Source organism: Peromyscus maniculatus, chromosome 4 (assembly GCF_049852395.1).
Source record: "Peromyscus maniculatus bairdii isolate BWxNUB_F1_BW_parent chromosome 4, HU_Pman_BW_mat_3.1, whole genome shotgun sequence".
NCBI lineage: Eukaryota > Metazoa > Chordata > Mammalia > Rodentia > Cricetidae > Peromyscus > Peromyscus maniculatus.
In genome coordinates this window covers 68,266,129-68,292,936 of record NC_134855.1, presented here as the reverse complement: position 1 = coordinate 68,292,936, position 26,808 = coordinate 68,266,129, and the positions used below count along the sequence as shown (strand labels likewise).

The 26,808-nt window shown below is 46.4% G+C and overlaps 1 protein-coding gene across 7 annotated transcripts in view; it reads left to right on the top strand.

Annotated features, from left to right (window-relative positions):
• Positions 1 to 26,808, top strand: part of Cstpp1 (centriolar satellite-associated tubulin polyglutamylase complex regulator 1) — a 164,542-nt gene that overhangs the window by 122,152 nt on the left and 15,582 nt on the right. For all 7 annotated transcript variants that reach the window (XM_076569969.1, XM_076569968.1, XM_076569974.1 and 4 more), the window contains one exon: positions 15,018 to 15,102. In XM_076569969.1, coding sequence (XP_076426084.1) covers positions 15,018 to 15,102 — 85 coding nt within the window. The remainder of the gene's footprint in view (positions 1 to 15,017; positions 15,103 to 26,808) is intronic.

The window sequence follows — 26,808 nt, the reverse complement described above, 5'->3', positions numbered from 1 at the left end:
ACCACCACCCACCAAGAATAAATAAACCTTCAAATAATAAAGGTGATGGAAGTAAAACTTGAGAGATTTAAGTAGCCAGGTGTTTGGTTAATGCCTGCTATCCCTGAACTCTGGAGGCTGAGGCAGGAAGATCATTATGAATTCAGGGCCATCATGGGATAGAGAGTGAATTGCAGATCAGCTGGGCTACGGAGGGAAGCCTTGTGTCAAACAAAGCAAAGGGTTTAAGTAACTAGCTCACCCTAGATCATTCATCTTGCGAGTAGCAGAGCAGAAATGGGAAACCAAGACTAACTCTAGAAAACAGACTTTCAACCACTGGGTCAATGTGAGTCACGTGAACTTTGTGTATAAATGTGAATTTCGCATCAAGACTCAAACGTTTCTGCTGTCACTTCCCCAGGTTCGGGATGCAGATGTGCCAGGAATCCAACTCTGAGCCGCACAGGGAGAGACTCCATGGCCCCTTAGGATTAGACATCAACACAGAGATAGAAGTCACTGTATGTTGCCTGCTGGGTATCAGTCCTTGTGGTGTAAAGAGCCAGTAGTTGGAGTCCATACCTTCAAGGCTTGGTCTAGGGACTGGAGAGATGGCTCAGAGGTTAAGACCACTGGCTGCTCTTCCTGGGGTCCTGAGTTCAATTCCCAGCAACCGCATGGTGGCTCACAACCATCTGTAATGAGATCTGGTGCCCTCTTCTGGCCAGCAGGATACATGCAGACAGAACACTGTATACATAATAAATAAATCTTTAAAAGAACATTAGAGCCTCCCCTGACTCTTCTGGACAACGTATATCATTTGTGAAAACCTCATATTGTGTAGGCAAAATGTTTAGTCACACATATAATAAATAAATCTAAATATTTTAGTAAGATAATTAAATTTTTATTTTAAAAATTAAAAATTTTAAGACATAGCTCTCAGAACAGATGAAGATAGGTTTCTTTTGTATCCCAGAATCTAATCAATATTTATATGTATAATTCAGCTATTATTTGGCTTAAAGGGGCTTATTGGGAAATGTTATCATTTTTACTATTTTCTACACATAAAATATTTTCCAGTTTCAAATAACCCTGGACTTTTGAATTATAACCTGTTTTTATATTTAAAAAAAAAAAAAAAAAAACTAGCTGGGCAGTGGTGGTGCTCGCCTTTAATCCCAGCACTCGGGAGCAGAGGCAGGCGGATCTCTGTGAGTTCCAGGCCAGCCTGGGCCACAGAGTAAGTTCCAGGAAAGGCACAAAGCTACCCAGAGAAACCCTGTCTCGAAAAACCAAAAAAAGAAAACAAAAAACAAAAACAACACTATTACATTTAGTCTAATCAGTTCTGGTTGTGTATATGTGAGGCATGATGAAGAACTGGAGTTTGTTCAAAGAGTGGGAACCTAATCAGAAGCCTCCACCAATGGGAAGCCAAGACCTGCCCAAAATTCAGGGGGGAAACAAGACTTTTGTTTTTAGGATATTTTTTCATTAAATAATTGAGTAGGCTCATCCTTTGATATCATTGGGTTTTTTTTTTTTTTCCATCTTTTTTTGTGTGTGCCTGCCAGACCCAGTGAAAGATAAGGATCAACACTCAAAAAAGAGAAAAAAAAAAAACCAAAACAAAAAAACAAACCCTGTCAGCTCAGGTCCTGAGATGGGAGCACTATAATTCTGTTGATATTTTTATTAAGGCGAGTGGTTCACTTTCGTTACAGGCAAAGGATCATTTACTGGGAAAACCATACTTCAAAAACAAAGTCAAAGGCTTCTAGGAGCTGTAACTGCTAGCTTCAGTTTTGTTTCCCTTCCTGTCCCCAGAGAAGCAGGACTCTTCCCCCTCTTAGCTGCCTCTGCTCTTAGCCACACACACATAATTATAGGCAGAGAACATTGCATATGCCCACAGAAGACAGGACCCAGCAGGAAGTACAACCATGGATTCATCTCAAGAGTCGGATGTATTTATCCATATCCAGCCTTTTCCTATTTCCTGCTGTTTCTGATTCTCAGTCTGTTTTTAGGGGATGGTAGCCATAAATCCATCATTGTTGGTGGAAGTTAGTAGATTCTGATGGGAGAGCAGGCCATGCTCTTTATAAATACGCCTACAAGGTTGGCAGCTTGTTCTAAGCCTTCCCCTGCTTAGATGCCCATTGAGAACCAAAGAACCTAGGTTGTTGCTTTTTATTTTTAGTCTGTCTTGTTCAGCTGCCCTTAGTGAGTAATCCCACTAGCCACTGCTCCTGTTTATATTTATTTAGAAAAGGAGAATGCATTTTAAGCAAATCAAATGCATAATCTGGCCCACTTCTTGTTTATTCTATGTCTGCCTTCAACAGTGGAAGGCTCAGGAAAAATAACTTATTTAGATTTTGTTCTCTGAAGCTTTCTTAAATTCTCATCAGACAGTTTTGCTGATAAAAAGTTCATTATGAAGCACTTGGGCAGAGGCAGGCAAATCTCTGAGAGTTTGAGGCCAGCTTGGTCTACATAGAGAGTTCCAGGAGCTACATAGTGAGGTTCTATCTCAAAAATACCAAAACAGAAAGTTCATTGTGCCGGCCTGGTTTTAAATTTAAAAGGAAAGGTAGTTGAAAATACCTGTGTGTCAAGGCTGGAGAGATGGCTCAGTGGTTAAGAGCATTGTCTGCTCTTTCAGGAGACCTGGGTTCAATTCCCAGCACCCACATGGCAGCTTACAAAAGTCTGTAACTCAAATTCCAAGAGACCTGACACCTTCACACAGATATACATGCAGGCAAGATACCAATGCACATGGGATAAATCGCTTTTTAAAATGTTTGTGTATAAATTAGTATACCTGTATCTAGTCCATTAAAATTGCAGATGCAGGTTCATAATGGCTTTAAAGTGTCTGTTAATATTGTTGTTCCATCTCTGTTTTCTTATTGGCATTTGCAGGGACATAGCCTAGGCCAAAGATGACAGAAAGATGGGATAATCTTTGGCAGATTTGAACATTAACAGTTCCCTCATTTATTAAGCTATTTTTCATCCATAAAAGAAAGGAAAAAAGTTTGAGTTCCCCAGGACCTCCAGGCAAAAGCAGAAGGGCTTGGGAGAGAAGCAGGCAGTGTTGTAGGAAGGATGCGCTCCAGGGTGCGAATGTCAGTTCCATGCTGGAGCTGCACTGACCTGGTGATTTTGTCCCTCGCTGTTCCCGTCTATAAAATGGAGGCTGGGGCTGGAGCATCTGCCTGGAATGTGCAGGGTATGGGTTCATTCCCTAGAACTGCACAAAGTAGGGTGGAAACAGTGCTGTGTTCTCACAAGGTGCTTATTTATTTCCCTGAAAATTTCATGCAGGAATCCAATGTGTCTCGGTCATATTCATCCTCCACTCCCTCCCTCCCTCCATCTCCCCACCACACCCCTCCCAACATATCTTCCACCTCCCTCCCTGCTTCATGGTTTTTGTTTTTCCAGAGCTCAATAAGTCCAATTAGTGCTGCCCACATGCACGTGGGTATGGAGTCAAACACTGAGGCAGGGGCATTCTACCAATGGCTGTCCTCCTCTCCCGAAAAAGGGACTCTCTTCCCCAGCATCCAACAACTGCCAGGAGCCCCAGTATCAGAGGTGGGAAACCCTGCTGGGATTTTTAACTCTCTGATCTTGTGGAGGTCTCCACCAGCTTCTTATTGGGATCAAAAGTGCTACTGCCTGTGGAAATGGGGCATAATTACAGTCCCTACAGATCCGAGCCGTCTGCACTAGTGAGTAGGGTGACAGAGCACAATTACACAGTCCCTACAGATCCGAGCTGTTCACACTAGTGACTGGGGTGTCAGAGGACTGGCATTGTATTGGCTATCAAGGAAAATGGAGTGCACCTGCCTCAGGCCGGATGTCTGTAACTCATCAATAAAGAACAAAGGCATGATAAAATAATCATGAGATAAGGAGTGGGGTTGGCTCAGCCCCCATGGGCCTGAGCTGAAGAACTCCAGTGACCTGTGCCTTTTGTTAGGCAATGCCATCCTACCGGGCTTCCTCCAAAGCAGGGAAGTGGTAAGAGCAGGTTTGGTTCCTGGGTGCTTCCTGTGCCCTGACCAGAGCTTTGTTTACTGTCTGCTCGCGCGCGCGCGCGCGCGCGCGCTCTCTCTCTCTCTCTCTCTCTCTCTCTCTCTCTCTCTCTCTCTCTCTCTCATCACTACCTCTTAATCCTCTCAAAAACTCGCCATGATCAATGTTAGAATTGACATTATCCATGCTAATATCATTAGTAATGCGGTCAAGGGGCCAGGTGGTGGTGGCGGACACCTGTAATCCCAGCACCCGGGAGGCAGAGGCCCGCCTGGTCTACAGAGCAAGTTCCAGGACAGCCAGGGCTACACAAGGAAACCCTGTCTTGAAACACCAAAAAAAAAAAAAAAGAAAGAAAGAAAGAAAGAAAGAAAGAAAGAAAGAAAGAAAGAAAGAAAGAAAGAAAGAAAGAAGGAAAGAAAGAAAGAAAGAAAGAAAAAGAAAGAAAATGCAGCCATGGCTGGAGAGATGGCTCAGTGGTTAAAAGCAATCACTCCTCTTGTAAAGGACCCAAGTTCAATTCCAAGCACACATATAGGCAGCTCACAACCAATGCCTGTAAGTCCAGTTCCAGGGGATCTGATGTCCTCTTCTGGCTTCTCTGTGCACAGCACTCGCACACAAACTCACACTTAGATATACACACACATACACATCATTTTTTTTAAATCATTATTCACAGTCTTTTCTAAATTGGCTTACATGGTGTCACTTAGCTAATCAGGGAACCACCAGAGTTTGCACCTAGCCTGGCTGCCTGGGAGCTCTCTCACATTCAGTCAGACCCACTCAGAAGTGAGGGACAGGAGTGTTTAGGCTGCCTTTAGTAAAACTCGGGAGTTTTTCTCTGGTAGTTTAGTTTCTTTGAAACAGGGTCTCACTGTACCGTCCAGGCTGGCCTTGAACTTGTGAGCCTCCTATGCTAGATTATATGTGTACCCTCATGCTGAGTTTTAAATTTTATTTGTGGTGTGTGTGTGTGTGTGCTTGCATGAGTTCATGTGTGTGCAGGTGCCCATAGAGGCCAGAGAGGGTATTGAATTTCCCTAGAACTGGAGTTACGACAGGTTGTGAGCCACCATATGGGTGTTGGGAACTGAACCCAGGTCCTCTGTAAGAGCGGTGATTGCTCTTAACCACTGAGCCGTCCGTCTCTCCGGCCCCTGTGCTGTTTCTGTTGGTTGGTTGGTTGGTTGGTCGGTCGGTTGGTTGGTTGGTCGGTCAGTCTCATGTTTCAGATGTATTTATTTACGTGTGTGAGTGTTTTGCTTGCATGTTTGTCTGTGCTTGGTGCCCAAGTTGGGATCCCCTGGAACTAGAGTTACAGACAGTTGTGAGCTGCCATGTGAGCAATGGGGATCAATCCCAGCGCTTCTACAAAAGCAGTAAGTCTTCTTGACCACCGAGTCATCTCTCCAGCCCCCATTCTGAGTTTTAAATCAGTGCCTCAGCCCCCAGTCTCCATCACTTTAATGTGGGCAAGGGCCACTGAAGAGACAGTTCAGTAAGAAAGGCTTTATTTTATCTAAGATTGTCTTAGTCAGTGTTCCATTGCTGAGAAGAGACACCATGACCACGGCAACTCCTATCAAAGAAAGCATTAATCGGGGCTCGCTTACGTTCAGAGGTTTATCCATTACTGTCCTGGTGGGAAGCATGGCAGCACACAGGCAGATGCTGGAGAGGGAGCCGAGAGTTCTACATCCGAATCCATAGGCAGCAGGAAGAGAAAGGCACTGGGACTGGCTTGAGCATTTGAAAACCCAAACCCACTCCCAGTGACACATTTCTTCTAACAGGGCTACAGGGCCACACCTACTTCAACAAGGCCACACCTCCTAATCCGAGTCAAGTAGCACCACTCCCTAATAACCAAGCATCCAAATACATGAGCCCATGAGGACCATTCAAACCACCACAATCATATATATTAAAGTTTCATATAGGATTTCTTTCTTTTTTTTTTTTTTCTGAGACAGGATTTCTCTGTGTAGCTTTGGTGCTTTTCCTGGAACTCACTCTGTAGCCCAGGCTGGCCTCAACTCATGGAGATCCACCTGCCTCTGCCTCCCAAGTGCTGGGATTAAAGGCATGGGATACCACCGCCCGGCTGGATTTCTATTTTTAAAGTGTATCTCTTAATTATTTTTTATGCTCCTGTACTACAACTTCTGTATTTTTTTAATAATTCATTAATTTATTTAATGTTATATGCATTGGTGTTTTGCCTGCATGCATGTCTATGTGATGGTTCCAGATCCCCTGGAATTACAGACAGCTGTGAACTGCCATGTGGGTGTTGGGAATTGAACCGGGTCCCCTGGAAGAGCAGCCAGTGCTCTTAACCACTGATCCATCTCTCCAGCCCCCAATATTTTATGGGTGGAAAACTGAGACCTGGCAAAGTTGTAACCAGAGGAACGTAATCAGTTCTTCATAGAACTCACACTGGGGCATTGCCTCTGTATCATGATGTATCTCTGAAGTAGAATAGACTTTTTCTTTCCGAAAACGACCTGGAACCCTTCATCCTGACCATAAAACCCTATGTAAGAAAAGTTTACACATCCTCCTTTACAAAGGCTGAGTGAATTGTTCAGGTACATCAGCTCTCGAGGAGAGTCCTTTCCTCTCATTTTCAGTCACCATGAGAAGGGGCTGAAGTTCGTTCTCCATGTTAACTCTTTGCCTGTTGAAGCATTTCTGTTCATTTCCGAGCAGGAATGGGTTTTAGTACTCAGCAGCACCTGCTGGCCCCAGAGGAATGTTCCACCTTGGTTCTGTGGTGCTTGTTTGAAAGGAAAAACAGTCCTCTTTAGAAGTAAAGTAAGATTGTTGGGCACGGTGGTGCACACCTTTAATACCAGCACTCGGGAGGCAGAGGCAGGCAGATCTGAGTTCAAGGCCAGCCTGGGCTACAGAGTGAGTTCCAGGACAGCAAGGGCTACACAGTGAAACTCTTGTCTTGAGAAGCAAAAACAGTACTCTGCCTTAAACCCCCAACTTTTCACTGTCCTATCTGAGGGCCAGAAGACAGAGCAGCACCCCAAGGGTCCGACTTAGTGTAAGGGAATCTTCTGTGGCAGATCAGGTCTGTTTCAGCCCCCAGTGTTGTGTAGAGATGGCCATAGTTAGCCCACAGACCTGACCAAACTGCCAGGATGTGTGTATATAATCTTTGATTGAAAATGCTGGAGAGATTGCTCAGCAGTTAAGAGCACTGACTGCCCTTCCAGAGGACCCGGGTTCAATTCCCAGCACCCACATGACAGCTGACCAACTGTCTATAACTCCAAGATCTGACACCCTCACATAGACATATCTGGAGGCAAACCCCATGCAAATAAAATAAAAATAAATAAATAATTTGAAAAAAAGAAAAGAAAATGCCCACCTCTCTTTACATTTGTATTTGATACACACAGTTACTGGGCAGTCGCTCTTGCTCATCCTAAACATTGCACCAAGATCATTGCCTTGTCGGATTTAATGCTTTGCCTAGAACCCCACTGGCCAAACAGGAATAGACCAGCTACAGTTCTCACTTGGTGCTGTGCTTAGTCATAATAAAATGTAAAGATAAAGAGTTTGCTGTCCTGCTCCTCTTTGAATACGTCCTCTGGGGAGTAGTGACTTGGCAGAGGCCAGAGTTAATAAAGGCTCAAGTATTGTACCCACAAGTGTCGTTGGAAGCCATTTCTTCTCATTCCTTGTATAGGGTCATTTCTCTTTCAGTAAACTAATTATCATCTCCCTCCATTTATAATATGACACAACAGTACTGCCAAAGAAGATAACGTTAAGGAACACAGACTGTTCTCTTCTAGGCTTTGCTTGACAGCTCCTAAGACGTTAGCAATCTTCCCGTGACTGTGGTACCAAGTGTTCACGGAGAGGGAAGCTGTCAGATGCCCCCCCTCCTCCCCCACTTCCCTTCCCTCCTCTGCAGAGTAGCACTGAGAAGTATTTACTCAGCTGCGGTGGCCTGGTAACAAAGCCTTCATACCCTAGGGATGGGAAGGGGTGGTGTGGTCATGCCCCAAACGATCCATGGCCTTCCGAGCATCTCTTGGCAGAGCGTCCTGGCCAAGGGTAAGTGTCATTTAGAGTGATCCTTCATAGCTCCTGCAAAAAATGCACATAAAAACAATTGTAACTGAAAATTGAAGAGTCCACTCATGGTCTGTGGTGTTCTCTGGCCTCTGTGGCAGTTTCTATTGAAATCATGCAGCTAACCAGCTAGAGGTCATCCAGCCCTCTGGGTTCCCGTGGCTTTATAGCGTTTCATTATCTCTAGCCCCGAGCCAGCACCAGCAAAGGCAGCTGACACACAGATGAGTTCAGACTGAACCTATTGTATCCCCACACTTCGAGGGCTAAAAGTCCTGGATTCACTTACTCTGAGTGAGGCAAAGATGGACCCCAAGTCCTTCCATCTGGCTCCATTCTGCTGTTCTGTGGTGATGGCACTCAGGATCTGGCGCAGGCACCATTTCCCAGGCCTCTGAATCCACAGCCACATACCCGCACAGTTCTTGTGAGAAAATGTTGTGGAGACACATGGTGGTCTGCAGAGGATGTAGAAATGACTAAGCTGCCTCCACAGAGCTTCAGAGGCAGGAATTTCCACAGCAGAAAAGCAGGCCAGATGTAAAAAACAAAAAAAAAAAAAACAAAAAAAAAAAACAACCTTCTCTCTTTCCTACAAATGAGGCCAAGTTAGCTCTTGAGTACATTGAGTATCAGTCATTTCTGACTAGATTAATTTCCTTGGCTAAAATAGCCTTGTCCATCAGTCTCTGGGAAGACGACAGAGATAACAACACAAAGAGTATTTTGAATGTGGGTGCTGCTCATCTTGAAAGTGTTCACACTAGGGTTGTGCTTAGAGCGAAGTGCATTCCTGTGAGATGACCCGTTGGCTTCCTTTGGTTTTCATGGTAAAAGTGGCTATTGATTCCTTGAAAACATCTAAGCTAACCGAACTGAGCCCTTGGTGAGAAGGTTCTAGGAATCAACAGCCTGTGTACCCTGGCACACCCGCCATGATTTACTGGTTTACTGATAGTTGTAGTGTCTCCGAAACAGGGCATTTGCCATTTTCAATTTTTGCAGCTTCTGGATTCCCTCAAATACCCATTTGCAGAATACCTCTTATCCCTGGAGATTCCCCTTCTCTGTGCTCACACACTGTCTTAGTTTCTTCTCTTCTGCTGTGATAAAATACTCTTGAAGTGGAACTTAAAGGATAAAAGCTTATGTGGGTCCAGGCTCAGAAGGGATGCCGTCCAGCATGGGGGGAAGCTGTGATCAGGAGCAGGAACAGAGTGGAACTAGGCTAGAAAACTTCAACGCCTGCCCCCAGGGACATACTTCCTCCAGCAGGTTCAGCTCCTAAAGGTCCCATAACCTTTCCAAACAGTGCCACCAGCTGGGGACCGTGTGTTCAAACCCATGAGTCTGTGGGAAACATTACATGCTTAAACTACAGCACAGTGAGCTCTGACTTAGGTCACTGTGTGGCACGTGGTTTTATTCACTCCCTCAGTATACACTCACTGTGCTAATGTCAGAATTTAGCTGCATGTTGTAGTTCAGTCTCAATTTCAGGATTTCAAGCTTATTTTTTGTTTGTTTGTTTTGTTGGTTAGTTGTTTGTTTGTTTTATTGTTTTTGTTTTGTTTTGTTTTGTTTTGTTTTGTTTTGTTTTGTTTTGTTTTGTTTTGTTTTGTTTTGTTTTGTTTTGTGACAAGGTCTCTCTATGAAGCGCTGGCTGCCCTGGAACTGACTCTGTATGTAGCCCAAGCTGGCCTCAAACTCACAGAAATCCACCTGCCTTTGCCTCTCAAGTGCTGGGATTAAAGACATGTGCCACCACTCCTGGCCCAGGACTTCAAGGTTAAATCAGTTAATTTTAAAATAGTAGTATAGTTTAAATAGATCAGCCACTTTGCTGATTTTTCTGATAAGGCTTCACATATATAAATAACCTCTTCTGGTGTTTTGTTTTGTTTTACAGCATCCCTATCAGGTAGGCACTGTACTGTGCACACTTTTAAACAGTGGACCCAAAGTGCAGAGAGAGAGGTTGTATAATTGGTCTCCACTAAGTACTAGAACCAGGTTCTGATGACATTATGTCGTCTGGTTTCGTTAACCTCTACACCAACACAACTGCCCTAACTGACTAGTCTGCCTGCCCTTGTTGACTTGGCCCACCTGAGGATAGTCTGTCAGTCATCTGGCATCAATACTAATCCTCTCATCGGAAGCTAAGGCTTCCATAAACCAGCTGGATTCCACCTGCTCGGGTGGAACTCTCGTGGCCTTTGGAGTCAGATAGGCTTAGGTCTGAAGGTCGTAGGTCTAAACCAGCTGTCTCCTTGATCAATCGTTGACCTCCCAGAGCAGAGTTTCTCTCTTTCTGAAATAACCATGGCAAATACTAACAACACCCACTGAGCCAGACACTGGGCTATGCACTTAACATTAACTCACAATTCTATGAGGCTTATACAAACATTTTATACCTGGGGGAACTGAGGTATGGAGTTATGAAGTATTTTGAAGTCAATGGCAAAGCTGAAAATTTAGTCCTGAGCACTCTAATGTTTGAGCCACGGCACTGGGCAGCCTCTGAAGATGATAGAATAAAGTGGCAAGCCTCTCTGGTACTGGGCCAGGTACCCAGTTGGTAAGACTAGTAGAAGATTTTGAAGAGAGTTCAACAATTCTGACCACCCACACGAAGAGAAGCACCAATTTGTGGAGAGGGTTCTGATTTTGATCTTATACGAAAGTCTTTCCTTTGAACTTTCAGGACCTGCTGGCTGAGCTCTCCTAATTGTGGGGGATTCCTTTAGAGAAGCGTCTGTGGGTACACACCACATCCTTGCCCTTCCCTGCACCTGGGTGATGCTGAGGCTCGCAGGTGGGGGGTGAGCGCTGCGGGGCAGCCAGAGCACAGGTGTACAGCCTGCTGTAGGCGGCCTCCCCTGGCGGGCAGCCTCGCCAGCTCCAGCTGCGGAGCTGAGCCTCAGTGTTTCCTGTTTACGGTAATTAGAACCTTTCAGTCTCAGTTTCTTACCAGAAAGATTCCAGTTCACCAGGATTGTCTCCTTGATCCAGCTCACCTGGACCCGGTTATTGCTGCAGTTTGTTAGGGTCGGGGTGGGGGAGGCCAGTGCCTGAGCCCTCCCATAGCAGCCGGTGAGCCCAAGGTGCTGAAGTGTTCACTAGGTGAGCTCTGCAGCCACCGCCTGGATTTGGATTCCAATTCCACCCTTGTGGACACACAGTCTGAATCCGCGTGTCTATGAAACGGGGATAAAAATAGTGACGATTAGGGTGGCAAGATGACTCAGGGTGGCTGCACAAGCCCAACCCAAGTTCGATCCCCAAACCCACACGCAGGCGGAAGGAAAGAACCAATTCCACAAAATCGTCCTGAGCCCTTCATGTGGGTTCCACACAGATGAATTTTTTTAATCATGAAGATTAGCTGGTGGCTCACACCTCCCAGCACTCAGGAGGACACAGGCAAGATGTCCGCTGCCAGTTCTAGGCCAGTCTGGCCTAAGCATGAGACTTCGCCTTTAAAATAGAAGGAATTAAGGTGAAAATCAGGTAAGATAAAGCATGTAAACCTTAGAGAGAGCAGAGCCTGACCCGTAGTAAACACTCCAGACACCAGGAAGTAGTATTTTCGTTAAGCCCTCTTGCCTTTAGAACCCCTTCACATCCTCCTGTTTCTCAGCCTCTGGGCTCCCCTCCAGGATCATAGGCCATTAGATCTTCTGAGCTTCCACGGCTTATCTGGGACTTGGGAGGAGGAACAATGGAGCCAGCGTCCTAAGGCTGCTGTGAAGCTAAGGGCACTGATTCAAACACTGAGCACGGAGCTGGAGAACTATTCACTCTTGTTACTGTTACGCTTGTAGCACAGAAGGGCTGCTAGGAAACTCTTTGAATTTTCGGAGGGAGTGCTAAAAGCCAAAGAGGCCAGTGTGCACAAAGCCTTTGGAGTTAACAAATGCCTGGCCGAGCTAGGGGCCTTCAGCCTCAGGAGCTCTTCTGTGACGGCTGCATCCCTGTAATGCTGTGCCTGTGATGCAGGAGGCAAGTGTCAGTGGTGAATGAGCGGGTACGGAAGAGTGGAAATGAGTTTGCCAGACCGCCTGACACAGACTATCCAAGACTGAACACTATAGATTAAAGCATTCAAATGCACCAAGAAAAAATAAAAATAAACCACCTCAGAAGGTGCCTTCCTCTCCTCTCCTGTCGTTAACCCCCAGGATTTAAAAACAAACCAAAACAACTCCAAGTGTTTGATGTTACTGAGGTCCAGACATTCTGCTAAGTGCTGTAGAGATAGCATCTCTTTTGACTTCAGTCCTGAAAAGTGAGCACAGGTGTCCCCAGCTTACCGCAGAGAGCCGGAGATGGGGAGATGAAGCCCTCTGCCTGGGGTTCCATACCTGAGCCAGACAGGCAGTGGTTGGATTTTGGAACCAGTCTTTCCGCTTGTGGTAGGTACCCCATCTTCAGAGGGGCAGGGTGGCTTTCCCTTGCAATCCCTGGCCTTGATGTTATCTGACCACTGCCCTAATTGAACTGAACTGCTCTCACACGGCAAAGCTGTTGGCTTGTATTTTCCTGGGTCTCTGTGACCACCTTCCTCACCCAGCCTTGGGGAGAGTCAGCTCCAGAAGTGGTGGGCAGGGCATCTCCTGGCTTTAGGAGTTCTAAGAGTCTTCGTCACATTAGAGAGGTAAAAGTAGTTTATATAAATTAGCCCTCCACCCTTGGGAAACAAGTATTTGAACTGTGTGAGTTCGAACAACAGCAAGAACCTAAAGGGAGCTGGGAGATCGCTCAGTCGGTGCTTGCCTCACAAGCGTGAGGACCTGAGTTCAATCCCCGGAACAGATGGAATTTTAAAAAAAATTAAAATTAAAAAAGTTTGCCAACACCTGAGGAACAATACTCAGGGTTGTCCTCAGGTCTACAAACACACACACACACACACACACACACTATGGACTCACACATACACACACACACACACACACACACACACACACACGCCACAGACGTACACATACAGAGAACCTAATGAGGAGCTGAGGGGTGTTCCTCAGTGGTAGCACACTTGTGTAGGATGTCTGAGTTTGGCCCCTGAGCACCTTAAAAACAAGAGAAAGGGGCCTCAGCTCTGGAACCCGGGAGGCAGAGACGAACTCCTCTCCCCACTTGAACTCTTCTGCGTGTTGCCATAGACGTCTTCCCAAGGTGGGTGTCCGGGCGATTTGAAATGTATGCTAATTCCTGTGCAGTCCGTGGCCACACTCCAGCTACAGTGTCAAAGTTTAGCATAGGACAGCCGTTGATGATTCAAAGGTCGTACTGTCAGGAAGCACCCTCCTCCCAGTCCTGGAGGGAGAGCAGAGCCCGCTTCTCCCCTGTCCTCCATCACTCCTGCTCCTCACGCCAAGTGGGGACACTGAGCAGCTATTCCTCCTGGGCTTGAAGAATATAACTTCTGCCAGACTGCCTGGGGTCAGTGAGTGAGAAAAGAGTGTGCGGCCCATGAAGCCAAGGTCAAGGCCGCAAACGCCCTCTTGATCCCCTGACCTACACTGACGCTGAGTCTGTTCTGCTGCTGCCTCCGCCTTGGCACTGTGGTTAGGTTAACTCTGTGCCCCCACCTTGAAGTGAGCTTTGATGAAAAGTGGTTGGAGCCCAGGCCTGACCCTGGAGATTTGGGGTTTGGTAGAAAAGAATCAAGCAAACGAGCAGGGACAAGAGATCTGGATTCCTGTGGCTTGGGCTAACTTAGGTCCAAGAACCCAAGTGCCCATGATAATCATCCTTGTTCCTCAGCTTAACCATAGCCTCCTCCCACTTCGAGCTGCAGCCGGGTTGCTGTTATTTCTCTGTGAGCAGGGCTTCCATGTTTGAAAGCCTCTGCTCCTTGGGAATTCCTGAAGACTGCTGTGGCCTGGCTGATGGCAGCGCCTTGGTTGTAACACAGGCCGCAGCAAAACAGCTGGGAAGCATAGGTGTGGGTCCTGTGTGGACGCTGTGAACCTCTGAGATTTATTTGCCTCTTTGGCAAATGTGACCCACAAAACTCCTGGCACCTCTCTCCCACAGCACTGATCTGTGGATCAGGGATTATTTGTTTGCCACAACTTGATTATTTGTTTGGACTTCGTCTTGGCCTCCTATAACAACAGGATGACCAGATATGTGTGCAGGCATCCCAAAGAAGTCAGCCTGCTGCGGTCCTGGGGGCAGACCAACCAACTCTGTGCCGTGTGTTCCTCCACACTCTTCTCCTCTCCACCCCCTCCCATGCATGCAACATGTTTGCCTTACTGCCTGTTGATGGTTTGTAGATGGTGTTTGGGGCATGCAGTGGTAAATATTGCCATGCCAGAGACTTTGAACAGACTCAAACAGCTTTGCCATGACTCATCCACCCGGTTTTGGAGTCAGGGAAAACCGGGGTAGCAAGACTGATGGTGCTTTCTTATTTCCTGTCTTCACTTGGCCAGTTCTCAAACCAACAGAGAGAGCCCCTTTGGTTGGAACGCTGTAACTAGTGCCTCACCCAGGGGTGGCTTGGCAGAGATAGATACCACTCCTGAAATCTCACCTCTTGGGCCAGCTGTGGTGCACGCCTTTAATCCCAGCACTCGAGAGGCAGAGACAGGTGGATCCCTGTTAGTTTGAGGCCAGCCTGGTCTACACAGTTCCAGACCAGCCAGAGCTACAGAGCGAGACCTTGTGGTCAAAAGAAAGAAAAAAAGAAGAGACAAGAAAAGCTTCACTCTTTACACTGACCTTGCCTTTCAAACCGCAGCAGCATTCTAACAAGACTGGGCGTGAAACCCATGAGATAACCAAAAGGTGGGCAGACCCTGAACTGGGGTCCTAATGAGGTCCTTTCCATTGCACCACAGACTTGCTGACCATGAGGGAGTACCACTGTCTGCTGCAGTTACTGTGCCCGGACTTCCCACTGGAGCTCACGCAGAAAGCAGCCAGGTACGTGGGTCCCAAGGCCGCATCTTCAAGCCCGCTGCACTCTGGGGATGAAAGCTGCTCCGAGAAACCAGGACAGCATATCTGCCTTAGAAGCCAGGCAGTGGCGGCACATGGCTGTGTCCCAGCACTCAGGAGGCAGAGGCAGGCGGATCTCTGCGTTCAAGGCCACACTGGTCTACAGAGTGAGTTCCAGGACAGCCAGGGCTACACAGAGAAACACTGGGGGTGGGGAGCATTAAGAGAGAAACTGGCCTTCAAGTCTCTTGTGGGTTTGCCCCCAGATATCACACTTGGTGTTTCCTAAGGGAAACCAAATCATCCTTTGTGCTTTTACAGGGAACCTTGGGGTCTGAAGACAGACTCTGAGGGTAGTGAAATAAAAACACAGGGCCGGCTGGGCGGTGGTGGCGCACGCCTTTAACCCCAGAACTTGGGAGGCAGAGGCGGGCAGATCTCTGTGAGTTTGAGGCCAGCCTGGTCTACAGAGTGAGTTCCAGGACAGGCTCCAAAGCTACAGAGAAACCCTGTCTCGAAGAAAAAAAACAAAACAAGGCCACACAAATGCATGTACACACATACACACACACACACACACACACACACACACACACACACACACACACGAGGGTATTCTGAATAAGGGGAGCAAGAGTGGATGATAATTTATAATACAGAGGTTGAGGGCAGGGCCTGGAAAGGCATGGAAGGCTAAACCCCCACTGAGGGAAGAACAGATAGTGTGGTGTATGCTAAAGAAGGCTTCCGGGTTTGAGGTTAGCCCAGAACTGAGGTAAGCAGAGAGAGATCGGGCCCTAAATCCCGTGTTTGGTTTTACTATCACTCACTTTTTTTTAACCAAATGAAGTAGTTGATTACCTAAATTAACTTAATCATTTAACACAAATCTGAGGTAGGTTTGCATATTCAAGCTGAGCAAAAGATTTTATTTTCTGAAAAGTTCCCAGTTTCCAAAATAAGTCATATTGCAATCATCCATGTTCATTGCCCCACCTCAGTTTACTTATTTTAGTTATGTCTGTCCCTGTGAAGATTCCTCTAGGTGTTCCCACATGCCCTGCCATACTGAAAAGCAGCCGAAGTACAAAGAGGTTAACTCCCTTAAGTAAACTGACGGGTAACTCTGGCGAGTAGCAGAGTGAGTGGCCCGGCTGGCCACAGCCAGGAGACTTGGACTGCAGCCTCTTCACTGGCCTCTGTTGGGGGCACCAGCTCTGCCCCGAGAGTTGGCTTCTCAAGCCAAAGGCCCAGTGGCTCTGCTCTGTCAGACGCACCTTGCTCCTCCAGACGCCCCGGCTCGTTCTCTCCATGGACCTGGAGGATGGGAAGTTGGCGGCACTAGCAGCAGGGCCCACGTCTTTCTGGGAAAGGACATTTTGTATTCAAGGCTCATGATCTGCTTTTGCTAATAATGTGTACAGTTTACAGAAAATTGTGTGCCCCCCCCCATTGTTCACTGAACTCACCTTCTCCAGGGACCACTAGTAGAAGCTCTAAGGCAGGGTTTAGTGTTTTCATTAACCTGCAATCCCAAGGGAGTTTGGGTTTTTCCTGTGTTTGGTTTTGTGTCTTTTGAGACAGTCTCTTTCAGTGTATCCTCCTGCCTCAGCCACCTCAGTTCTGGGATTACAGTAATGCACTATCAGGCCTAGCTTAAATTGTGTTTTAGTTGAAAGGGCAAAAGAAGGGCTGGAAATATGGCTCATTGTTGCTAGAGTTTTCCTGCCTTGCCCACAGTCAGGACAAATCTCTCTCACCCACCAGTCCCACAGCCGCTCAGACCCAACCAAGTAAACACAGAGACTTATATTACTTACAAACTGTATGGCCGTGGCAGGCTTCTTGCTAACTGTTCTTACATCTTAAATTAATCCATTTCTATAAATCTATACCTTGCCATGTGGCTTGTGGCTTACCAGCATCTTCACATGCTGCTTGTCCTGGCAGCAGCTGGCAGTGACTCCTTCTGCCTTCCTGTTCTTTCTTTTCTCCTCTCTGTTAGTCCCGCCTATACTTCCTGCCTAGACACTGGCCAATTAGTGTTTTATTTATTGACCAATCAGAGTAATTTGACATACAGACCATCCCACAGCACTCAGTGGTTAAGAGCACTGGCTGCTCTTCTAGAGGACCTGGGTTCAATTCCCAGTACCCACATGGCAGCTCACAACTGTCTGTAACTCCAGCTCCAAGGGATCCAATACCCTCATACAGGCAAACCAGTGTACATGAAATAAAAATAAATCATTTTTTTAAAAAAAGAAAAAGAAAGGACAAAAGAAGGAAGAGGATGAGCAGGAGGGGAAGGAAGGAAAGAAGGAAGGAAGGAAGGAAGGAAGGAAGGAAGGAAGGAAGGAAGGAAGGAAGGAAGGAAAGAAAGAAAGAAAGAGAAAGAAGAAGAAAGAAAGGGATGAGGAACAGGGTGATGGTGATGATCATGGGAGATTATCTCTTCATTTTGAAAGCAGAGGTAACATCAGAATTCCATGCTAGTTTCCCTTTGGGTTCAGCTCATTTTAAGAAAGATTCAGCCCAAGAGATTGGGGGTGGAATTCATGCTTTAAAAGTCAGGACTTGCCAGTCAGTGGTGGCACATGCCTTTAACCCCAGCACTCAGGAGGCAGAGCCAGGCGGATCTCTGTGAATTCCAGGACAGACAGGCAGGGCTACATAGAGTTTGTCTCAAAAGCAAAACAAAACAAAACATTTATTTTTTTATGTGTCTGTGTTTGTCAGTGTGAGTTTATGTGTGCCACGTGTGCTAGAACACCAGGAAGCAAGAAAAGAACATCAGATCCTCCAGCACTGGAGTTAGAGCCGGTTGTGAGAAAATCCACGGGTGCTGGGAACCAAACCTGGGTCTTCTTCAGGAGCAGTCAGTGCTCTTAGCACTGAGTCGTCTCTCCAGCCCCACCAAATATTTCTTGGGTGTCAGTTTCATGCAAGTAGCTACTATGAATACTGGATATAATCATTAATAAAATGTATTCCTGCCCCTCACAGAGCAATGTTTAAGCTTAAAGTGAGTTCTTGCACTGCCTACCACCTCTTCCCATATATCACCTTGGTTTCTCTCACTTCAGCATAGCTGCTGTCTTCCCTTCCCATTCTTATTTTTTGTTTGTTTGTTTGTTTGTAGAATTATGTGTATGGGTGCTTTGCCTGTGTTACACTTATGTGCCTACTGCCCACAGAGACAGAAGAGGGTGTGGGATCCTGTGGCCCTGTAAGCCACCATGGGGTCCTCTGGAAGAGCAGCCTGTGCTCTTGACCACTGAGTCCTCTCTCCAGCTCCTTCCTTTCCCAGTCTTGATAGTCTATGGTAAACTTAGGGGAGGAAGCCGAAGCTTTGCATTCGCCACACCCATTTCCACAGATCTTCTAAAGATCAGATTGGTGTAAGCACTGCAAGATTATAAATAATAGGATACTCTGAAAACACCAATCCTGGTCTAGGTGACTCAGCAGTTAGGAGCACTGAACAGGCAAGAGGCCTGGAGTTCAGATCCCAGAACTCACAAAGCATGCCAGCACCCCCACAAACACCTGTACCTCCAGCTCCCAGGGATCCATGGCCTTGTTATGGCCTTCATGTGTACACACAGACACATGCACTGCATACATATGCACTAGATACTCCGTGCTTGTGTGCTGAATGAATGCATCAATAAATGGATATGTGAATATTTGTACACCATTTTACACACACACACACACACACACACACACACACACACACACACACAAGATCTTTATTTTAAAGGTTTACAAACAGGCTGGAGAGATGGATCAGCAGTTAAGAACATTTGTTGGTCTTATCAAGTACTTGGGTTCAATTTCCTAGCATCCACATGACAGCTCACAATTGTCCATGACTCCAGTTCCAGGGGATCCAACACCCTCCTCTTCTGACCTCCACAGGCACCAGGCATGCATGTGGTACACAGACATACATGCAAACAAAATAAATTAATAATAATTTTTTTTAAATAAATAGAAGTTTAAAAATAAAAATGAGGCTGGGCAGTGGCACACGTCTTTAATCCCAGCATTCAGGAGGCAGAGGCAGGAGGATCTCTGAGTTTGAGATCCAGGACAGGCACTAAAACTACACGGAGAAACCCTGTCTTGAAAAACCAAAAAAAAAAAAAAAAAAAAAAAAAAAAAAAAAAAAAAAAAAAAAAAAAAACCACACACACACACAAACAAACAAGCAAAAATGAATTCTTCCTTTTTGTTGAGACAGGATCTCAGGTAGCCCAGGCTAGCTGGTGCTTACAATGTAGCTCAAGATGATCTTAAAATTCTGATCTCTGGTCTCTACCTCTCAAGTGTTGGTGAAAACCAAAATTCTTAATGCCGTGTCATGAATATATCCTTTGTACAGTTATCAATACCGAGAGGCTTCTGTCCTCTGTGGTAAGAGGCTTATGTGCTCCTCTACAGAAAAGCACCTCTCGTTATGAGGAACGAGCACAAGTACAAATAACAGAAGTGCTGGGGAGTCCGCAGGGGAGTGGCTACAAAGCAGAGATGAATTCAAAGTTAGGGGAATTTGGTTTCCTCTGTAGGTGTGAGTGTCTGGCTTCCCTGTCCACCTGTTCCTCAATGGCATTCACCCCCCACCCTGCTCCAACTGCCGTGTGTACTGGAAAACTACCCAGAAAATGCCTCTCGACTGTGAAGCTCTTCTCGCTCTGTCCTGAAAGCCAGAATGCCAGTTTTCCCATCAAAGGGCCCAGGTGTCTGACCGGAGTTACAGATGTGGGTGGTTAGCCTGTAAGGCTGATCCTGCTAGAAGGGGAATTGCCCTCACCCGTCCACTGCCAGCATTCTTACTCAGGGCCCTGAGGTCTGGGGACAGGCTGCAGGAGGCTCCAGCCTGTGATGATGCCTACGGAAAAGAATGTAATCCACAGGCAGCTGTGAACCAGAGCCTGAGCATGACATGGCATTTCCACAAGGGCCTGCCTTAAGGGCAGCAAGCATTCTGGCCAGGCCCTGGGGCAGCAGGTGTGAGCTAGGAACACAGGAAAGAGCTAACATTCTCTCCACCAGCAGCCCAGCCAGAGACCCCCTCCACCTTAGCGTTCTTTCAGGAATGAGAAAAGGTTATCCCTGTGGTCAACAGAGCATCTCCATCTCATCATCCTCTGAGCTAGGGAGCTTTCCTGAGGGCTTGGGAACTCAGAGCACTTGCACAGCCTGTGTGCGGCCCCGGTTCAGTCCCCAGCCCTGCAAAACCAGAGCATGTGATTGGAACCAGGCCTCTGGATTTATGCCCTTGTGCCCTTGAGGAAGTTATTTCTCTGAGCATCACTGTCCTTACTTGTAAGGTGGTAATAATAGTCTGTAATGTGCTTAAAATAATGCCCTACACAGAGTCCACTTGCAATATCAGTTAAAAGTAGTACCATTTAAACCTAACCTACTGGAGCACAGGTGTTAGAAAGAGGTTGGTGTGTGATGTGGAGCTGGAGAGATGGCTCAGTGGTTAGCAGTGCTTGCTGCTCTTCCAGAGAACCCCAGTTAGGTTCCCAGCACCCATGTCAGGCGCCTCTCAATCGCCCCAACTCTAATTCTAGGGGATCCAACACTCTTCTGGCCTTGGTGGGCACCACACTCACTTGCACATACAAGCTCATTGGCATGCCCATAATTAAAAATAACAAATAACACCTAAAAAGGAAAGGGTAAATATACAGCCCATCAGAGCCCATTGACTGGATGGCAGTAAGGATAGCCCTTAGCTTTGCCAAGCCCTGTTTCCATTTCTATAAAATGGGAATAATAATAACCGTAGAGGTTTTGTGAGATTTCAGTGATACTTATGGAAATTGTCTAGCAAATTTAATAAATATTAATTTAAGTCTAGGACTCAGGAGGCAGAGGCAGGCAGAGTTCTGAGTTCAAGGCCAGCTTGGTCTACAAAGCAAGTTCCAGGAAAGCCAGGGCTACACAGAGATCTCAAAAATAATAATAATAATAATCAACAATAATTAAATCAAACATCATGGTGCATGCCTATCCTACTAATACTCAGAAGGTAAGGCAGGAGGATCAGGAGTTCTAGGCCAGCCTGGGACACATGACACCTTATCTCAAAACAAAAACCAAAAATAAAATGAAGTAGGAGTATATAAATAAGTAAATAAATAATTCATTGTTATGATAATGTTAATATTATTATTACCCAATTTTTTTAAATGGAGCCTGGAGAGATAGTTCAGTAGTTAAGAGCACCAGCTGCTCTTCCAGAGGACCTAGGTTCAATTCCCAGCACCTATTTGGTGATGTACGACCACCTATAATTCCAGTTCCAGATCTGATGCCCTATTCTGACCTTTACAGGCAATGTGCACACATGGTACACAGACATACTTGCAGGCAAAACATCCATGCACATAATAATAGCAATAATAAGGCGGGTTTTTATGTAAAAATAGATCAAAGTGCTTTCGGGCTTTTTTCCCCTTTCACAATACTCAGAAGATGATCTAACAAGACATCAAGTAAAGGCAAGACCACACCTGCTTAGCCTCTGGCTCTGTCCTCCTAACCAAGGGGACCGTCACCTATAAGCCATTTGAAAGCAACACAAGATTTGGAAGCTCCAAGCCAAGGGTAGATTTAAGGCAGTGTCCTTCCCCTGTACTGTCCTCAGAATCACCCGAGGGGCCTCTTAGACCCCAGCTAGCAGCCTCACCGGAGTTCAAGAGTTCTAGGAGGGCCCCAAAGGTTCCTGTTTCTAAATCGTCCATGATGATGTGGACAGTCTAGGAAGCACACTGAAGAACCACTGGTTTAGAGTACTACCCCCAAGCCCCCTCTGGCATTCTTGCCTAGGGTGGATTAAATTGCTCACATTCCCTTCCTTATTGTCATCTGAAACAGAGACCACACCTCTACTTGGGGATCTGCCTGAATAGGAAAGGCACTGTTGGCATCATTGTGTTAGGAATAAAAGCACAGAGCTCCAAAAGCACAACACTCCTAGAAAGCCCAGCTGTAGACAAAAGCACTTACATTCTGGAAAGTCACAGTATAGCCTGATGGGCAAGGATAGGTGCCAGAGACACACAGCTCTGGGGATTCAAACGGCAAGTCCTTCACCAATAAGCCTATAGTCTTACTCAAGTTATTTAACTTTGCTAGAGATGGTGGTTCATGCCTAGAATCCCAATAATCTCTTGAGGAAAGAATAAATTCAAGGCCAGCCCAGGCTACACAGTGAGTCCCAGGCCAGCCTGAGCTACAATAGTGAGACCTTGTCTTAAAAAACAATTATTTAATCTAAGTAACAATTTCCCCATCTATAAAATAGAAATAATGATAGCTAATAAAGATGAGATAATCCATGTAAAACCCATGTCATATACCCCAACAAATTACCTAATTTTTTACACTTGATTTTAGCCCAAAGGCCGAAAAGTGATCAAATTATCTGATTTTTAAAATTGTAATGTAGGAGCTGAGCATGTGATGCACATTTTTAATCCCAGAAATCAGGAGGCAGAGGCAAGCACCTGGGTTCAGCTATTACAACTACAGAAAACCCTTTTAAGTTAATCAACTCCAAATGGATCAAAGACCTTAATGTAAGATCAGAAGCCATTAGAGGAGAAACACAAGCTGTAGATGTAAAGAGGAATTTCTGAGTAGGACTCCAGCCTCTCAGAAAACAATGCCAACAGTTGACAATGGAAGGCAGGTATGGTGGCGCATGGCCTTGATTCCATCCCTCTGAGGGTAGAAGCAGACATAGTTCTGTGAGTTTGAGGCCAGCCTGGTGTCTATAGTGAGTTCCAGGTCAGCACAGCTATATAGTGATGATATCTAGCTTCAAAACAATGTTTTTAATTAAGAATTTTTAAATACATGTATAGTGTAGTGAATGAAAAGTGGTACCTCACTCCTATATTCATTCTTCAGGTGTTTGCTGAGTGTCTGGTATGAAGTGGCAAAAGAATTCTTAACCATGCTACGAAAAGCCCAGGCCCAGTGAGCAAGACAAACATAACTGTCCACAGACAAAACTGTGGTTCAGCAGCCTGTGTTCATCAAGCACATGTGCCGTTCCAGCTAGATACTCTGGGTACTACAGCTAGAGCAAAGCGTGCCGTTCCAGCTAGATACTCTGGGTACTACAGCTAGAGCAATGAACAAAAAGTCCTTGCCTTTGTGGGGCTGATATCCCAGAGAGATGGGGAGGTACCATCAAAGAAGCAGAAATCTCCTAATGGCAAGTGGAACCCTGGCCTCAAATGTCAAATTCTAACTACTAGACCAGGGGTTCTCAACCTTCCTAATGCTGCAACCCTCTGATACAGTTCCTCATGATAAAACCAACCATAAAATTGTGTCATTGCTACTTCATAATTTTGCTACTGTTATGAACTGTAATGTAAATATCTGATGTGCAGGATGTCTGGTATGGGACACCCCCCAGGGGTCAAGACCCACAGTTTAAGAGCAGTTGTAATAGACCAAGAAATTAAAATGTAAATGTTCTGTTCAACAAAAGATACCAACAGCAAAATTGGGGGCTGCAGCATAAGCCAATGGCAGAGTATATAACATAGCATGCATAAGGTCATGAGTTCAATACCCAGTACCATGACCCACAAAAAAGATGAAGTTGGTGACATGCTTGAAGTCCTAGCTATATGGGAGGCTGTAGAAGGGGAATCACTGACCTCAGGAGTCTGAGTCCAGTCTGGGCAATATAGTAAAACCCATGTTCAAAGTAAACAAACAAAGGCTGGCCTGGTGACATAGTCCTGTAATCCTAACTACTGAGGTTAGGCAAGAGGTTCATAGGTTCAAAGCTCTCCTGGACTCCTGAATGAATTCCAGGATGTGAGCACCAGCAATGTAGTGAGATCCTATCTCAAATTAAAAGATATGAAGAGGGCAGTCTGTAGCTCAGTAGAGAAAAAGGCCCTGAGTTCAATCCCTAGTATTGTTTTTTATTGTTGTTTTTAAATTGATCTAGGCGGGCTGGAGAGATGGCTCAGTGGTTTGGAGCAGGGGCTGCTCTTCTGGTAGACCTGGGTTCAATTCCCAGCACCCACATGGCAGCTCACAACTGTCCCCCTTCCAAGGGAAAAAGGAAATAAATTAAAAAAAAAAAATTGATCTAGGCAATGTGATACACATCTTTAATCCCAGCACTCGGGAGGCATAAGCAGGGAGACCTCTATGAGTTCAAGGCCAGCCTGATCTACTACTTACTAAGTTCCAGGCCAGCCAGGGCTACACAGGGAAACCCTATCTCAAAAGAGAAAAAGGAAAAAAAAAAAAAAAAAAAAAAAAAAAAAGGAAAGAGAATATTTGGTATGTTAGGCTCTAGAAGTTTGAGAGTTTTTCAGTCCTAAGAATGTTTTACTTACTTGTAATTCTACTTGGCAGGAGGGTCAGAAGTTCAAGGCCAGCCTTGAGAACATACCAAGTTCAAGGCCAGCCTGAGCTACATGAGACTGTCTCAGAAACAAAAACAAAAAAAGAACTTTTACAAGCTGAATTGAAGAACACAGGTGTTAGGTTATTCTCTGCCGTAATTGGGGAGCTCATGGACTTCTCGGATATGAAAAGGGAAAGGCAGGATTTGACTAGACAGCGGAGCAGTGAGAGGACCAGAGAATTCCGGGCACAGTGTGCAAAGCAGCTGGTCTTTCCACTGGTGGTGCCTACAGAGAGCCGTGGATAGGGCAGGAGGAAGGCAGGCCTTCTTGGCTGCACATTCCGTTCAGGCCTTTACCTCCCAAACCTGTGAGCAGTCCACCTAAGACCTGAGGCTTCTCCCTCCGGTGGTTCTGGGATAAAAAGGCTGTAAGTTGTCTGCAGAAGCAGCAGAGGCAGGCCTGAATCTCCAGCCCTTCTGCAGGCGGGTGCCAGAACTGAGGCCAAGAGCAGGAGCGGGAGCGGGGCAGAGGCCTAGAAAGGTTATTGCTAACACGGAGTCCAGGCTGTTTTCTTAACAGATACAGCAAATGGCCTAGAGCCTGTCTGTGCTCAAGACTCAGAAAGCCCTGGATTTCAGTGAGAGCTCTTTAGATGCGAGCTTGTGATCTTGGTTAGCTTGTGACACTCTTCTGAACCTCCATGTCCTTGTAAATATGCTCACCAAACTTACCTCACAGACTCAATAAGAGGAGGCGGGGCTCATCAGGTAGAGGCATTTGCCACTAAGAGTGACACCTGAGTTCCATCTCTGGGACCCATAGAGTAGAAGGAAAGAACTGATCCCTCCAGCTGTCCTCTGGCCTCCACACATGACTGTGGCATGAGCTGTCCACCTAATGTACACAAATGAGTAATACAATTTTAATTCAAAAGATATGAAAATGGATATTAAGCATTATTGTTATCAATATTGCTCCGAGTCAAACTTGTCAGGCCCTACAGGGTAGATGGGATTGGGGTGCCCTGGAGGTACAGGTTGGCACCTAGGGAAAGCTGTGACCTACATGTCCTATGCCTTTGAGGACTGGACTGGGGTAGCACATTTCTCACCCAAGCCAGGAGAGAGAGACCCAGGAAACCTTCCCAGCAGCATGCTCCCTGACCTTGGGGTTAGGTCCTCACATGGTTTTATCACTGTCCTGTTCTCACAGCCCTGGCATTAAAACAGTCTGCCAGGGTGTACTGTTAGCGCAAACCAACTTGGGGACGTGCTTCAGCTGTCCCAATGAAGGACACTAGTCACACGACCTCTCCAAAGAAGTTTAATCATGTAAAGCAGCTCTTCTTTTGGGCTTTGGCTAAGCGTTGGTTCCCCCAAAAGTGGGCTAGAAACTAAATAGCCAGCTTCCGGCTGGCAGCCTCTGCCTGGCTTGGGAGCTGGCAGCGTTCACTTCCACCCAGCCACTTTTATTGCTATTTTAGGCTCTTCCAGCACCTTAACCCAGAGAGGCGCCTTCTGTTGACAGCACTCACGCTGCTCTTGAGCTTCTGAGCCCCTGGGCAAAGTTCATCCTCAGATTGCATTATTCAGTGTCCTTTGCTATCGGAACCGTGGTCAGCTCTTCCTTATATATGGAGAAACTGAGACACAGATAGAACAGAGACCTGATCTCTGAGTCATCAAACCCAGAATGTCAGGGAAAAGGGACCAGCTCATGCCACTAGACCAGGGGTGCCGAGCAGCTTGGCGCTTCAGTGAGTTTGGACTGGAAGCTTGGCCCCCACTTCCTCCCAACCGGCCAGCTTGTCCCAGCTCTTGGAAGTCAGGGAAGAAGAGAGCAGCCAACCCCCTGGGACCAGCTCGGACCCTGCCAACTCTGCTTTCTTCATCCCAGTTGCCTGCCCTGGACTCCACCCTCCACATGGTTCTGCTCAGAGCCAGCCTGAACCAGAGTGCTGCCTGTATTTTTCCCCAGAGGCCTTCTCTCTAGCCCGGAGGCATCGCCTGCAAGGATCCCTCGGTGATCCAATAGATTTGTACAGACTCTTGTTGGCAGCGGTTCCCTGCTGGCTCCACTTCAAAGCCAGGGTGGCCAGGCTTCTCCAGGTGTCAGAGCAGCTGGCGTGTTCGCAAAAGGCCTCTGGCAGGGTGGGGTGCTGAGCCAACTGCTGTCCACTGGAAAGCAGCACATGTGGATGACCTTGTTTCAAGGAAGGTTCTGGAAGAGTTCTGGGGGGATGGATTGGAGTTCAAGATGAGGGGTTTATCTGTGGGGATGGACA